At 34.1% G+C, this 17,043-nt stretch overlaps 1 protein-coding gene across 10 annotated transcripts in view; it reads right to left on the bottom strand.

The window, feature by feature from the left end:
* LOC145328786 (uncharacterized) overlaps positions 1 to 17,043 on the bottom strand; it is a 40,259-nt gene that overhangs the window by 21,727 nt on the left and 1,489 nt on the right. For 9 of the 10 annotated variants that reach the window (XR_013882637.1, XM_080172642.1, XM_080172646.1 and 6 more), the window contains exons 3-17: positions 16,039 to 16,078; positions 15,425 to 15,566; positions 14,940 to 15,008; positions 14,134 to 14,231; positions 12,185 to 12,263; positions 10,590 to 10,660; positions 10,345 to 10,395; positions 9,876 to 9,957; positions 9,065 to 9,141; positions 4,006 to 4,062; positions 2,484 to 2,536; positions 1,786 to 2,007; positions 1,191 to 1,521; positions 857 to 950; positions 283 to 381 (exon numbers count right to left, since the gene is read on the bottom strand). Coding sequence is in view for 9 of the 10 variants with exons in the window: in XM_080172642.1 (XP_080028768.1) it covers positions 283 to 381; positions 857 to 950; positions 1,191 to 1,521; positions 1,786 to 2,007; positions 2,484 to 2,536; positions 4,006 to 4,062; positions 9,065 to 9,141; positions 9,876 to 9,957; positions 10,345 to 10,395; positions 10,590 to 10,660; positions 12,185 to 12,263; positions 14,134 to 14,231; positions 14,940 to 15,008; positions 15,425 to 15,566; positions 16,039 to 16,078 (1,565 nt within the window). In the remaining variant the exon portion in view is untranslated. The remainder of the gene's footprint in view (positions 1 to 282; positions 382 to 856; positions 951 to 1,190; positions 1,522 to 1,785; positions 2,008 to 2,483; positions 2,537 to 4,005; positions 4,063 to 9,064; positions 9,142 to 9,875; positions 9,958 to 10,344; positions 10,396 to 10,589; positions 10,661 to 12,184; positions 12,264 to 14,133; positions 14,232 to 14,939; positions 15,009 to 15,424; positions 15,567 to 16,038; positions 16,079 to 17,043) is intronic. The other variant, XM_080172650.1, reaches the window with a different exon arrangement.

Below are 17,043 nucleotides of genomic sequence, written 5' to 3'. Positions count from 1 at the left end.
GAGCACTTTGTTTGTTATTATTTAAAAGGTAAAATAAAGAGGTATGTCATAAAATAATTGTAGAGCTAAAAAAATAATAGTTAAAATATACGTAGGTATTAACTTTTGGTCTTGATTATTTCGTTGCGACTCTTGCTCAATTGTACCTAACTGTCACTTGAGTCATCTTGCAAAGATTGAACACAATAGGACGATTCTACTAGATCTAATTTAATGATAAGAGACATCCGTTACTGATTGAATCTTAGTATAGGAAAGCTTCGCTTTTAAAAATATACTTACTGGAAGGAGGTAAATAGCCGGCCATAGCATCCCCAATATAAACACCACTGGGGTGGGCATAGCTGCCAGGGGCTATAGGATAACCAGGGGGTGGCTGACCTGATTACAACAATAACCATCAAATATGCAGTTTTATTAAAGTTTAGCTAGCTATTGGAAAATTAAAAGGATTTATTAATAAAAGAATGTGCACTTAGAGATAATCATAGTTATTTGAAGAAAAAAAATATGATTAGAAATAATAATATATAACAACTAGAGTCCTCTAGTTCTAGAGGAATATTTAAAATGTTTTCTCGTATTCATTCGAATCCGGTGGATAGGAACCGGTTCTCATCCATACGAAAAAACTATGTCTAGCATCGTATTATATCCAGCATTCTACGAATATAAGAATGTACAATTTTAAGATAAAAACTAGTTTTTTTTAGCCCCGAGGTGCCAAAGGCCGTTTATAATACGATGCGAGAAATAAATATTCTAGTTAAAGAAAAAGCCTCTCGAGTCACTTTAAAATATAAAATGTTTTCTACGCCAGTTGCGTTCTTTAGCGCCGCTTTGATGGTTGTTTTGCCTGCAACAGAGTAGATGGCCGGATGCATAGCTCCTGGATAAGGATGACCAGGGGGTGGCTGGCTTACCATGGCATGGGAGTGAGGGGGTAAACCCTGAAATATAGAAAACAACGTAATTTACAATAACATGTTTTGTAAGTGGGTCGCTCGTTAACAGTTAGTGAAGTATTATAAAGGTCTAAGAACAGCATTACAAAGATACTTTTGCTTACTTTAAGGTTATCATCATTAAAGTGTATTTAAGAAGGGCAACTTCCAGGATTAGGTAATAGTGAGCAAGGAATTCCTGTTCATATAATAATAACAGGTATTTTAATGTTAACATGATAATACCTGTCTAGGGTAGGTAGGTGTCAACGGTCGGCGTGAATCATGTTGATTTGTCGGCGATACAACATCGTTACGGCGGGCGCTCGGCGACACAACCCTGCGGGGCGAGTATTGGCGAGTTGGGGTCCTTCTTCCGCCCCCCGGAGATGGCGATCTTTTATCCATAAATGGCGAGGGCCGGTCCTCGGACCGGCGGCTGCTGTATATATGACTGGGCGGGGAACGGGATCGCGCCGTTTCTTGGCGGAACCGCTCCTTCTCCTGGCGGATGCGCTGCTGGATGTGAAGGAGGGAGGAGGTATCGGTTGGCGATGATATGGGGTCATCTTGTGATCTATAAGAGAGATGTCGTGTTAATATAAATGCTTGGGTAGTATTGCATTGTTTGGATAAGAAACAAAAAAATAGGAAGACAATGTATATATTTAACTAGAGGCCTCTTGGGGCACTTTAGGAGGGGGGGGGGGGTTGAATTAGACAACCCAATTTCATATTTTAGGTTAAGTGCGATTTTTTTTGGAGGGTGCTAGTACCCTCCCCAAAAATTGTTATATTATTCCTCCTTTTACTTTATAATATAAGGATGAAGAACACTAACCTATCCAGCGGAGTGGGGGTGACGGAGCTACGTGACCGTATGGATGGATCAGGTGACGGGGGAATTGTAACCGTTACTGGGGAAGATCTAGCCTCTACTTCCTGTCGTGGGCTGGGGGAAGGTTGTCTAAGCTCTCTTTGTTGGTGTGTTGGAGAGGGAGGAGGTTGGTGGTGTAGGTTGGAGGGGGCTTCTAATGCTCCATGGGGTGGTGGGACATTCTGAATGTTTTTAATTAGTTGAAACTTCAATAGAATAATAGTATTTTAACTCCCCCAGCCATATTTTCAAAAAAAAACCTAACCTAATCAAGCCTTAAGGTAAAAAGATACCCAGAAAAACTACTCCGCCTACTCTTTACTTTTAATTTTTAAAAAGATAAAGGGGTGGGTGGTTCCATGCAAGACTAGACACTTTAATGGAAACCGCCAAAAACAAGACAAATTTTTTGATCCTCTGTAAAACGGACCTTCACTAAATCAAACATGCAATTATTTTGAGTGTAAATAAAGAAATAGAAAACTACTTTTCGTCAAAAGAGCATCTGTTATTTTTTTTTTTCAAAAAAAGCCTGCGAGATTGGAAATAGCCTAAAGCACGACTATATATGACTAGGGAAGATCCTCCAATCGCCGGCATCTCCATATATGATAACTAGCGAAAAACGCTCATTACTTAAAATGTTGCAACTACTTTCCTGAGTGAATAACTGTTGTGTTGAAAATAATTCTGGTAGTATAACATCACTTTGAGGCTAAACATACAAAAAAAAATTAACATTTCAGAAAATAGTTTAATTTTCTAAAAAAATTTTTAGGGATATGCCGGGATCGGAATCAGACAATAGACGATAAATTAATTTGAGTCACCAATGATGATATGCAAAATTACCCCTTCCATAATAATAGTTGAAAAGTTTGGACGCTTCTTGCAACAACCGAGCAGCAAGATTTCATAAAAGTACCCAAGGTTTTTGAGACGACAAGATAACGACGTGGATATAAAACTTTAGATGCTAGTGTAATTTGCAGTCCACTGTCCCCTTGCTCCGTGGGGATATGAAAATTAATTCTTGCGTAAAATTCTGCTTTTGGTAGCTTATTCATATTGAAGAAAGATGGGATTTAGGGGAAGCACATAAGTAATCTAATTTAAAAAACAGAATTTGCCAATGATCAAATATTTGGATTTTAGTTTATTTGGAGGGAGGGGGCATTGTAGTTTAAATGAATCTTCCCTGAAAAGAAAAGATCTACTTTTCTACCTATGTAGCCGCAGGGGGAATGATTCTGGTAATCTAAAAACTTTCCCTAAAATTATCCATGGTGGAATTGGGAGAAAGATTAATTTATCGTCCATTGTCTTACAACCTAATCTAGATTTAATAAAAGTCGGCAAAGTTTTGAAGCCAACGAATGAGATAGTTTTTTTTTATAAAACTTTGGGGAAAAATATAAATTACTGTCCCAATATTTCCTCCCTCCCTGCTTATTTATGAACAAGGGGGGGGGGGAGTTTTGACACATTTGCGTAAACCTGGTACCTAGGAATTATCTTTGGACTGAGAGGATAGGTTATTAAAAATAAAATCATTCTTATATGATGAATTTCACGAAGTTCTAAGATTTTTTTTTGATAGACCCCTAGGTTCCGGAGCTGCAGGCCTCCAGGTGGTCTGTGTACACGTAAAAATGAAAATATTTTTTTTTAAAGTTACAAATCAACTTCTAAAACAAAAAATGCATCTTTTTTCTTCAAATATGTGAACAATATTAAAAAAGATGAATGTTTTGTTTTATGAGTTGACCTGTAACTTAAAAAAAAAATTTCTTTTTTACATTTCTACCTGTAGAGACCACCTGGAGGCCTGCAGCTCCGGAACCTGGAGGTCTATGCAAAAAATCTTAAAACTTCGTGAAATTCATCATTTAAGAATGTTTTATCTTTAATAACCTATCCTCTCAGCACAAAGGTAAAGCCTAGGTACCAGGTTTACGCAAATGCGTCAAACCCCCCCCCCCCCCCATGAAAAAAATTATTTTAAATTTTACAAAAGAAATTGAACAAATAAAACGTCAAAGTCCCTAGAACCAAAGAGCAGACTACAAATAAATATTTTTAAAGCTAGCCCATGGCGAAGCTTTGACCAAGCAACTCACTGCCAACCCATACTTAACCTAACCTAATAAAAAATTTATTTTTCAAATTACAAATAAATCTTACCTTTGATGAAGTAAATGTAAAATCCAGATTCGGAGCTTTAATATCTTCTGTGTTTCCCTAATTTTTCAGAAACAACCAAATTATTGCCCCCACCCTTTATACTGGTAAACCTACCTATTAACACTTAATTTTTCTATATTTATTCTCGAAGCTTTTCTATATTTGAGGTCGATAGGTACGCTCGTTCGACCTTGATTTCTTAACGGACAGCTCTGATCGTTAATATAAAGATGTTACAATCGTTCTATTGATTTTAAACTTTTTAAAAATCTTTACAAAGTGATTTAATATAGCAGATATTCGGAGGTCAATAGGTAATAAAATATAAAATAATTTTTTTAGTAGCGAAGCTATTCTATCATTCACTTTGTCTGTCCGTCCGTCCGTAACGCTATGGGGGGAAACGTGATTTTCTCGGCTCCTATTAAAGATAGACAGCTGAAATTTTTAGTGAAAACTCCTATGACATAAGCTCATCTAATCTATACTTTGTTTTGTCCGTCTGTCTGTAAATTGGGGTGCTAGATCGATTCCTAGATTTTTACGTTTTTGTAATTTCCTCGATTTCTGTTTAAGATAAACGGCTGGAATTTTCAGGGATTAAATAAATTTACATTTTACATATTTCCATCAAGTTTTATTTAAATGCCTTTATTAGTTAGGGTGCTAGATCGATTCCTAGATTTTCAAGTTTTCATGATTTTTTCGATCCCTAGGTATACAAGATAGACAGTTGAAATTTTTAAGGATTAAATGAGTTTACACTCTACATATTTCCATTAAGTTTTATAAGATTTTTATAAGTTTTTTGGTTTGGGTGCTAGATCGATTCCTAGTTTTCAAGTTTTTGTGATTTTCTCAAATCTTGTTCAAGATAAACAGTTGGATTTATTAGTTTTTAATTAAGTCAACATTCTAAATATTTTGACCAAGTTTGATTAAAACTTACTATTGGTTGGGGTGCTAAATCGAATTTTAGATTTTAACGTTTTTCTTATTAGCTTAATGCTTGAAATGACCATTATACAATAGACATTTTTAAAAGTTTTGTGATTTTTATTATTGAATTTTTTTATGACATACTCTATAGATTATTTTACAGATGTCTATTTATAATTTTTGAGCTTCGCTACTTATGGATTTTGTCATGCTTGTTTCATCACGAAACTTTCCATATATAATATTTATATAATGACTGACAGACTAACGGAACAAGTAAAATATATACTGGATGCTCATTGGTAAAAGGTATTTTCAAATTAAAGAACAGAAGTCTATTCTAAAAAGCAGCCTAAAATATCACATTTTAGCCATAGCGTTACGCACTAAATGTTAGACATAGTAAATTATATTAAAAATTCATTATGTCATTATAAAGTAAAATTGATAGAATTAAATTTCCAGTATAGCTTTAAAACCGATAAGTATCTGCAAGATTAGAACCGGTTCTAAGCAATACTGAAAAATCTTGTATTGCATCGTATCGCAGACAATTTTCCACGAATATTTAACAATATATATATCAGTTTTGTCAGCCAGCGCCTTCAGCCACTCGGGGGTAAAAATATTGGTTTTAATCTTATAATTTTTCATTTAATATCCTCAAAAAGCTGCCTATTGTACGATGCGATAAGTAACTAGTCTTGATGAGATGATCTTAATTTAGAAAATGAGCTTCTATTAATTTTTTAATTTAAATGAGGTTCTATTCGAACAAACTTTAATGTGTGTCAATCCTCAGCAAGCTACGTAGATTATTCTAGGAAGGTAATATGATTCACTCGACTGTTGTATCATATTATATCTATAATACAAAGTAGAACGATGTCTGTCTGTCCGTCCGTCTGTCCGTCCGTCCCTTAAGATCTCGGAAACCACTGAACCGATCGGATTCTACTCTTCAGGGAATATACCTACTGGTCCTGTGGTGGTTTTAAGCTATTATCTTGGGGGGTAGGGGCGAAGCCGCTAGTACGATATGTAATAACTAGCGGCTTCGCCCCTACCCTCTAGGGACTTTGCCCCAATAGATGGTAAAAAAGTGTAAGGTGAAATTTGTAAAAAAAAAATAATAAGAAGGAACAAGGAAATCTTCTACAAAGGAAATATTCCACAAAGGAAATCTTCTACAAAGGACCAAGGATATTTCTTACAAAAAAAAAATGGGGGGGATTTTTTTTGTTTTTGGAGGGGTTGGGGGTGTCCCACCCCCCAAGAAAATAGCTTAAAACCACCACAGGACCAATAGGTATATTATAATATACCCTGAAGAGTAGAATCCAATCGGTTCAGTGGTTACCGAGATCTTAAGCTTCAGACGGACGGACGGACAGACGGACGGACAGACATAATTCTACTTTGTATTATAGATAAAACTTTAATTAACATCTGCTCTAGTGACAGGTTTGAATTCATATTTCTATGCTTCGCTTCTTATGGATGGATGCTGACATCCTTGTTTTGGTTTGATGAAAGAAAGAAATTTCCATAGAACTAATTATGACGAAGTGACTGACGAATATGAATATAGTAACTGCGCTCATATAAGTCCAGGGGTGTATATTCTATAAAATTGACCCCGCTAAAAAATTTAAAAATACCTATGTTGTTGGGGGAAAAAAATTAAAGAATTAAGAGAAACAAAAACATTTTTTCCATTTTTATCCCCTCCTTAGTGAAAAAAAACTAAAATGATGTGTGAAAGGGGGGATAATATAAATAAAATAGAGTTTTCCTTGCTTGAAAAAAAAACAAGGAGGGGAAAAAAATAAAAAAATTGCAGCATCAGAAAGAAATTAATCTAGTGCAAAATATACAACCCTGTATAAGTCTTAATTTAATACTAGTTTTTATTGAAGTAATAGGTATAAATATCTAGGTAGGTACTTAAAATGGGGGAGGCGGATAAGCCATTTTTTAAAACTAAACCAAAAATTCAAAGAAACTCAACCCAAAAAAGGATTTACAACACTAAAATTTGACTTGGCAGTTAAACAAACATGGGTTACAACCGCCCCACCCCCCAAAAAAAAAAATAGTTATTAACCTTCCTGGGACCTATGAGAAGCTACCCTGTAAAGGAAGAACATATTGGTTCAGCGGTTAGCTTGATCCTACGGTACAGACAAACATTCTGTTACTTTATTACAAGGAAAAGGATAAGGTGGGGGGAGGGTTAACAGTGATGGTTCACTAAAACGTTAATTCAAAAACTTTTAAAGTTGCAATGACGACCATACAAATCAATCAACAGAGTAAAAATAAATGTACACAAGACATAAAGGCTAGTGGCTTCGCAAGAGTGAGGTGGTGATGCCATTAATATTGTTATATCCACCCAAAAATTAGCCTATAACATTCACTGGACTAATGTAAAACTTCTCCGAGATACGGATAGATCAGTCCAGTCGTTTACAAGATCTTGGCGGACATGCAATGAATACAGACAAACAACTACCGTTCCCTGAAAAGCCCAACCTATATCGGTTTAGCGTAAACGAGATCTAAAGGAACAAGCGAATCGACAATCAAACATCTTTTTACGGATAAGTAATAATATTATCTAGTGATTAAAAATGTATATAAAATGACCGTTTGACTACACCTGAACCTTGGCTCGTGGAAATGGAAGATCTCGGAAACTTCATCTCGTCATTTTAACCATTTTTATTCACAAAAATGTTACGTTCGATTCGTTTGCAGGGGTGTATATGTTACACTATCAAGCAAACTTGCTATTCATTCCCTTTTTTACCTAGCACACAACACCATAACACCCCCCCCCCCCTTCCATTATTGGAAAATATTGATGGGGAGGGGAATTGTATTTTTTTCTTTATGTCTAACCCCTGCGAGAATACCCAATATAACCTAACCTAACATGACTATAAGTAAAACAAAAATACAAGAAAAGATAATCCCTTCCCCCCCCCCCCCCCCCACAATTAGACATTTATTTTTTTTCTATCAAACTTAACTAATTTAGTATTTTAGTGTAACAAATACATCCCTGTTTTACTACTTTCGTTACTGGATATTGCTGAAGGAAACTTTTGATTTAGAGGATTTTTATGTTCAATTTTAGTGGATTTTCCATTGAAAAAATAGTAAACTTAGGAGTAGCCGCCAGTACAAAGAAAAGAAAATTGACCTATAAATAATAAATAAACATTTTCTTGTGGTTAAAAAAGTACAGGAGACTATTCACTAACAGGAACAAGTAATCTTGCATTGTGATTTCAAGGTAGGCTGAGACTCTTTTTGAAACCATTCTAAAACAAAGGAACTCTACCAAAAAAAAAGTTATAAAGCAAACGATTCAAAATTGTTTTATTTGGTGAAGAAAAAACAGCCGTTACTTAAAAGTTCCACATTATAAAGCAACTGCCATTCAAAATTTCAGTGCTGTAACTCTTATTTTTAGTCGAGTTCTTCGAGTTTTAGGTCTGGTTATTTCTTTCTTTTTGAGCGATGTACTTTATTTCTATTATTTCTTTATTTCAATACCTAAACCTGTAGGTAGAAAATGGTAGACCTAAAATATTTACGATCATTTATCTATTTTCAGAGGAATCCAGCTTCAAACATTTAAAAAACCTTATAACTGGAGTAATTGGTTCTATATAAATCTTGTTCTCGTTAGTGTACAGTCTCCTTTAAGCAAATAGTTTTATCCACTTTAATCAATATAATAAGTTCAAAAGCTTCCTTCTAGAGTTAAACCTCGAAAAAAACCATGGTCAAAAAGCTTTATTTTAAGAAAGAGACAAAGTATTAAACTTGTTGAAATAATATACAATACTGACTGTATATAATCATTTGACAAATATTTATAATAACATAAATATGATGTATTTAAATAATTTAAAAGTACACCATTTTTAATTTTATACTTAATATCATTTACATGAAAGTTAAAAAAATCATGATACTTATTTATAAAAGGTAAAAAATTAAAAGTTACTATTATTTTAGATTGAATATCTAGATAGACATCGAGTTGGATATCTAAATGGATATCTAGATGGGCATGTAGTAGAGGGATAGATTTGGTTGATGCCTTCTGGTTGATTAAAGTATTGAATTTTGCATCGTTGATATCTGGAAGGACAATGTCTGGTAAAGTTGGCCGCATTTCTGAAAAAAAAATCAAATAAAAAATCTTGGAAAATATTTTGGACAAAAATCCACGGATCCTTAGGGATTAGACAATGGACGATACATTGATGTACATTTTACGAGGCATTGCATAATTACCCTTTCTGTAGATTAAAATCAATGGTGGGAAAGTTTTGACACAGCTTGTTTAAACCAACTAATCAAGATTTAACAAATTTAATTTAAAAGTTTTTCAACCAACGAATAAAAGAACGTGTTTCTAAGTTTGGGTACATGCCAGTATAATTTAAAGTTAAATGTCCCCTTCCTTGATTAATCTATTTTTACGAATCTAACTTTAGCCTAAAGAATAAAATGCTTCATTTGCAAGAAGAGAATAATTTGTGTTTTACTTTTTGACATAATACCAAAACAAGGACAATTAGAACAGCAACAACAAGGGTACAATAGTTTTGATTATAATAGAAGAGCTATGATCCTAACATGGAAGTAACATTATTTTTGTCTATCTATAACTTGAGACCTCGCTAACTAATAGACCGATATGGTTCTCCTTTCCAGTCCCGTATTATTTTTTTTCTTTTCAAGGCTAAAATTAAAAGTGGATGCTTGACTTACAGCACCCCCCCCCCCCCCCCTCCACTCCAGAGGTTTCCCTAGAGTCCTCTAGTGACAGAGGAATGATCTTGGTCGTACGGACATCTCTAATCGAAGAGTACAGTCACTATAACGTATAAAATTTAGATACTAACCCATCAAATTATTATGCTTTTCTGGAGAAGGAACAGGTTTCTTTTGTTTGGAGTATCCTGTTTGATTTCGGAATTTGTCCACCTACAAATAAAAATTTACTCAGTAACATTCAATATGTAAATAATAATGGATGTAGAATATACGTGGATATTATGACAGAGGAAAATTGTCGTCAATTAGATGCTAACATGGAAATCACTTATTGGTCGTTCGTTATTCCAAAAGATGGGGAGCATATGGGGTAAAGGGGTTGGATGGGAGGGGGGGGGGGGGTTATTTAAGCATAATACAAGTTTATCTTTATTTAAGTATATAATAATCTGGTGTAAGATCCGTGTAAGATCCAAGTAAGATTTAAGAATTTTCGGCAGTTGGCACCCCCCCCCCCCCCACACACACATTTATGTGTACATACTTTTTGGCCATTAAATTACATTATATGCATTTAAATAAAAATGATTGTGTTACCTTTTCTCTGAAAAGTCTGTAGGGAATGACATCTTCAGGACTACATTGCTCCTAGAAATACAAAAACTATTAGTTTTCATTAAAGCTTACGTATTTATTGTGTACTAGCAAAATATATGCGGTTCACTAAATAGTTCAAATGCATTTTGTGAAACTATCCCTGGAAAAATATGGAGCGTTTTCGAAGTTTGTGAATGTTTTTTTTTGTCTATTTTCATTTCAAAGAAATAAGTAAATGTATTTACCTGGCAAAGTGGACATTTTGAATTATCCGAACTTATGATTCCTTCTCGAGCACAATCGTCACAGGTGGCTTCTACAATAATAATGGAATAATGTATCAATCTTTTTAAAAGCGAAGCTTTTCTTTTGATTAGGGTTGGTCCGTCTGTACGTCCGCACTCCGCAGTGCAGTGTTTAGCTCTTTTAGTTAATTTATATATGTTGTTGTTGTTGTAGCCCTGATTCTCTGAAGTTAGGACTCAGATGCACACGGAGACTGTAAGTGAGAATCATTTGGCCAATCTTAGATTGGTAAGCTTCGCGCACAGCTGATTGTATTCTATGTTACATTACAAGCTGGCCCGCAATTCTCGTGGAAGCTACTCAATTATTACATCACCCTGGCCTAGAGTTTTGGCAGGGGTTCCATATTAAGCCACCCTAATTAATGGCACTCTCATACGAGGAGCATGGACATGGCAAGGGAAAGCATGATTTAAGCTGCTTGATTGGTAGAATCCTAACTTCCTACAAATCTCCCTCCTTACAATCTAAGGGGATATCAGGGAAGGTTGCGTGATCATAATCTGACAAATAGAATTGTCCTATTTATTTTAAACTTTGGATGATGATTCCTTTTTGTTTGACCTTCTATCTGATTTTAGAGCTTCGCTTTTAAAGATGTTTTCGTCCATATTAAATTTATGTAAATTCTACAACCCAAAGTATTTTCCTGCTGTTGTTCATTTTCTACGGAAATGTAAACAAAGCAGACAGGGAGCCAAAAGTCATACGACTCCATATCTATTTTGTGATTTAGTGATTATTAAAATTATTGCAGAAATAAAAGTAGAGGGAACAATTTATGTAAGGTACGAATCAGAGCATGAATTGGCAATGATTGTTTAAACAGTGTTTGCTTTGATTTGGAAATTTCTCTGTAATACGATATGATCCATAATTTTTCCAGTATTGCTTAGAACAATCGGACTATGGTGTAACACATAGCCAAAAAAAACGTAAAAAGTGGTTCTTACTAATGCTATGTGAGGTGAACGATATAAATTGTAATAGTAGGGGGAACGACTTATCCCAAAACAAGCGCAAATCTTTAACATGCATGCACAGTAAGCACTTGCAACCAAAGGTCGTTTAATCTAAGGGTTGGTTGTCAAAAGGATGTGAGACCATTTTCATCATTCAATTAAGCAATATTTGGTTCTGTTATGCACTAACATAAGATCTCGAGGTGCATTTCGTCCTAATAAGCTAGCTTCACTTCAGGCTTTAGAAAATTAATCGAATTCGAAGCAAACTGAACCCGTTCTAATCCAGCGGATATTAATCGGTTTCGAAGCATTCCTGGAATCTATTTTCTCGTATTTATTCGAATCCGGTGGATAGGAACCGGTTCTCATCCATACGAAAAAACTATGTCTAGCATCGTATTTTATCCAACTTTTACAAATATAAAAATGTACAATCATAAGATTAAAACAAGTTTTTTTAGCCGGTGCCTTCGGCACCTCGGGTCTAAAAAAATGGTTTTAATCTTATAATTGTACATTCTATATCCGCGGAAAGCTGTTTGTAATACGATGCGAGAAACAACTATTACCTGCACAACAAGGAAGCATGACTGCGTCTGTGAGTATCTCTTTACACATCTTACAAACAAGCTCTTCTGGGATCTCAATCTGTCATAAAACATTTATTCAGAAAAAATCCTCAAATATTTATGAAAACTTTTATCTTTTTGAAATAATAAAAAAGATAGGTAAGAACAGGAAAAAAAATAATAAAGATTGTCGTAAACATATGTTAGGTAAGCTTATACCAAAAATTCTTTTAGTCCCCGGATTCTCCTTTCATTACTTGAATTTATTTTGCAAAAAATGAAAATATCAACATACACATTTTATCAGGGGGGGGGGGGGGGGTTAATGCAACCATCTCGTAATCAATGATTAAATGGCACTTAGAATTCGAATTTCGATCTGATTTTTTTCATGAGTTATCCATTGTAGGTCTATTTTCCCTAGATCGAACAAAAAGTTGGAAAATTAACGGCTGGCGGCTCAGCCGTTTAGCCGCTTTTTGCCTATATTCAGGGTAAATCCATCATCAATTACGTCGGAATCAACTTTTTAAAACATAATTTTGGTTTAATTCATGTTAAATGATAGCAATGAGTTATTTAAGCAAACAAAATTTAGCATAAATGGATATTTAAATCCCAAGGTATTAAATGATCGAGCGTTAGCTCATCATTTAATACCAAGGGATTTAAATATCCATTTATGCTAAATTTTGTTTGCTTAAATAACATTCTATTGCAACAAAAAGGTGATGATAGCAAATAATTTCTTGAATAAAATCATAAAACGTTTTTTCATTTAATTTTCATTTTTTTCACTGTTGTGTTTTTATTTGACATTAAAAATAAAAATCATAAAAAATCTTCCAAATCAAAGAGAAAAAATCTTTGAATTATTGGTCAATTTAAGTTCAAAGATTTTTTTATTGTAAAAAGTTAATTTTTTTAAAATATTTTAGAAAAAAAATCTTCTAACAAAAAAAAATTATCATAATCCAAGATGGCGTCAATACATGAAAATAATGTTTTCAAAACAAAAAATTAAAACTTGAATATCTTTTTTCACAGATTGAATTTCAAAAATCGGTCTGACAGTTTTTCCAAAGTCAGTATGATCTATCGAATGAAAAAGGTTTGAAACTGATAGAACATTTCTTTATACTAAAACATATTTTTTCTCACGTTTTTTCCCACACTTCCAAAAAATGAAATTCAATGAAAATTAAATGGTTCTCACGTTAAAAAAATTTTCTCACGGGTCCTAAAAATGAAATTAAATGAAAAACATATGTACCATTTAAATGAAAATTAAATGGTTCCCACATTCTAAAAATTTTCCCACGCTTGACATTCTTGAAAAAACCTAATTAATTGAATATTTAAACAAACTGAATGGAATGACCATTTTTAAAACTTCTAGCATCAACAGCTACCATCTAGAACCGTTTGATAGCGTTTTGGAGTGACAAAGAGTATCATGTGGAGATAGGTTTCGTGACTAATTTGCACTATAGATAACCGAAAAATGGCAAAACGGCTGAGCCGCCAGTCGTTACTTTTTTAACTTTTTGTTCGATTTAGGGAAAATAGACCTACCAAGGATTACTCATGAAAAATTTCAGATGGAAATTCGAATTCGGAAATTCGAATTCTAAGTGCCGTTTGCTCACTGATTACGAGATGGTTACATTAACCCCCCTCTCCCCCCCCCCCCCCCTTTAATCAGTGACTTTCTCCTAACAAATTGTTTTGCTTTCAAAAAACCTAGGATCATGGGGTCAATTTTTCCAAACTAGTTGGATTACACACAATGCTCTCTAATTCTTTCCCAAATTTATTTGGTAACAAGAATGATAACATCCATAAAAGCGAAGCTCTAAAAGAAAGACGAACAAATGAGTCTTGTCGAGTGTCAGGGGGGTTTATCATGCTAGGATCTTAATATTATATGGGTTTCGACGAAAACGTACCTTTGGAGCGGAGGGACGGTCGTCCACGACCCAGGGACTTTTCTCAATCTTTTTCTCATTGTATGCTTGCAACTCCATCTCATTCACGACTATTTGGCCTGAAATTAGTATTCTACATCAGTCATATTTAAATAAAAGTAACGGGGATGGGAAGAAAGAATATAATACACATCTTAAATTCAGATAGTATCTAACTTCATTTTCCCCTTATTTCAATGGGGTATTCCTGTCCAGTTTTTTGTTTAGGAATGAATATTTCTTACCCGAGGGAATAAATGATGGACCGATAGGTCATCATTTATTCACGAGGGTAAGAAATATTCATTCCTAAACAAAAAACTGGACAGGAATATCATTCTCATTTAAACAAAAAACTTACATACGGACATACAGACAGACGGACATTTCAAATTATAGAGTAGCTTCGCTACTAAAAAAGGAGATTATTTTCTTTCTTTTAGTAATTAATAAAAATTATAAAATCTTCCAAAAAAAATTAAAAATCTTCTAAAATCATACCAGGGATATAAATGAGATACCAGGGAAATAAATGAATATTTACATCCACTATTTAAGGGGTTGTTTATATGGGAATGATAATTCAAATATTGGAAGGAAAATATGAAGACAACAAAAATCAAAATGTAGATCATTTAGATTTCTTCCTCATTGAATAGGCAGATATTAGGTAGGTATTACTGATTGAAGTGAAAAACAGATATATTTTCTAACATTTATTGATATTTGAAAAGATGTACATTTTAGTTTCAAAATATAAAAAATTATAACTTTGTCTTTTTTGTTACCTTGAGGATCTATTTTGGCGCCGAGAACTTTTTCTTGCGATGGCATTAAAAAAGTTCGAGGAATTCCTGATTCAAAGTTGCATTTATTATTTGGTTTTGATAGTTAGTATCAATTTTTTAGAGGATCTCATAGTATACTGCGGTTACTTGGTAACATCTTAGAAAGCATATGTTGCTTCCTTAAACGGATATTAGTAATTGAGTATAACCCAAATTAAAAATATCTCACATTGTTGACAACTATTTATTTTTTTATTTATTTATCTAATGATATGCGTTGCTTATTCAAACGCTACACTTTTTATGACAAAAACTGATTTTTAAGTTCAAATCATGGACATATTGTTTCTAGGTAGAAATGTAAGATTTTTTGTTTTTAAAATGTCTAAATATGAATCTATAAAAATCCCCTTAATTAGTATTGCAACGTAACGATGTTTTTAAAAGAATTCTAGAATTAAGTTTTTTTAAATGCAACTTTCCTGTGGTTCTCTTCAGGTCCGAATTTGCGAACGGACACTCTGAAGCCCAATGATTTTGAAAGCAGGTTCTGCATTTCCAAACTGCCGGGGGCTTGGAGCCCTCGGGAAATGCTTTTTGTCCTTTGTATTTTTGCCAGTTTTTCTCTGTTATTTTAAGATATCATTGACTAGCTATTCTAATTAACAGGGTTTAATCCCACAAGAAGAATACTAAACAACACCAAAACTTCTAGCATTACTGGAAGGAAGGGGAGGGACAATGGGCTGTTATAATAAAGTTGGCTCAACAACTTTGGGGTGGGGACTTTAATTGAATTTTGATTGGTTGGTGAATTAAGTTGAGTGTCAAAACGTTTCAACAACTTATCATAATCTACAGAAGGGGTAATTTTGTGTATCGTCTTTGTATAGGTATATTCATTAATTTATCGGCCATTTAGATCACTGTATTATTGACTGAAATCTATATTATATATCCCCCATGGGAACCGCTCTTTAAAGCTTAAACTGAATAGAAATCTCCTTTTCTTATCAACTAATCCTAACCTAAACTAAGCATGATAATATGATTTTTACAGTTGGGGGATATTGCTAGAGAATGTAAATGAAATCTTTCCATTGTAAAGTTCTGTTGATGACTGCATCATACTCGAAATCCTAGATTTTTATTTATTTTGCATTATTCATATTATATCGTTAATTGAAGATTTGAAGCTTTCATGTATGAGTTTATAACGTTTCAAATAGAAATAACTAATCAATAGGTATTCTGTATTTTTTAAAAATATGTTCATATTATGAAATTTGGTATAAAGAGTAAGTGTCAAGAAGTAGATTTAAATGAGTTTAACTGATTTTAGAATATAATCAAATGCTCCATTAAGTTTATCAAAATACAACAGGGTTGTCGAATTGGGTACTTTTTTTATATTGGGCGGCCCAATTGCCCAAAAGGGTTTTGGGCGGGTTTTTGGCGCACCCTTTTTGGGCAAATATCGTAAAAAGCATATAAAAAGGATATAAAATAGCCTATAACCATACCAAGGCTTATTATTAGAAATAAAATTGCCTAAGACCATCTCAGGACCTATAAAAGCTCCACTGGAAAGGAGAACCATATCGGTTCAGCAGTTAGCAAATTTAAATCCTTCTCTAGATACAAAAAAAAACTGACTAGAACTTTTTTTGGAGGGAGGGGGGGTGGGTTACCTCCCACCATTTATATTTTTTGTTAAATTTTTTTTTTTTTTAATTTTTGGGTGTGTGATTTTTTTCTAGGGGCGATTTCTCTTAGGAGGGTGGTGGCACTCTCCCCCAAAATTGTTATAATCCTTCCCAAAACCTATGAGAAGCTAGGAGAACCCGATCGGTTCAGCAGTTAGCGAGATCCTTTGGTACAAACACACAGACACATATCCTGTTACTTTAGTATAAGGATATCACCCAAACAATAGGCCCGCCACCCCCTCTTTATTCACCCACTCCCCTTTTTCTCTCCCCCCAAAAGGGGGGTGCCCAATACTGCCCAAAAGGACCTTATATTGGGCGGCCCAAAAGCGCCCGCCCAAAATGACAACCCTGAAAGACAATCAAAAGAAAATGACGAGTTTACTCCGTTTTTG

The sequence above is a fragment of the Acartia tonsa genome, chromosome 9 (assembly GCF_053477335.1).
Source record: "Acartia tonsa isolate MP-2025a chromosome 9, ASM5347733v1, whole genome shotgun sequence".
Classification (NCBI taxonomy): Eukaryota; Metazoa; Arthropoda; class Copepoda; order Calanoida; family Acartiidae; genus Acartia; species Acartia tonsa.
Note: the sequence above shows the minus strand (reverse complement) of the source record. Positions and strands in the feature narration are given on the sequence as shown.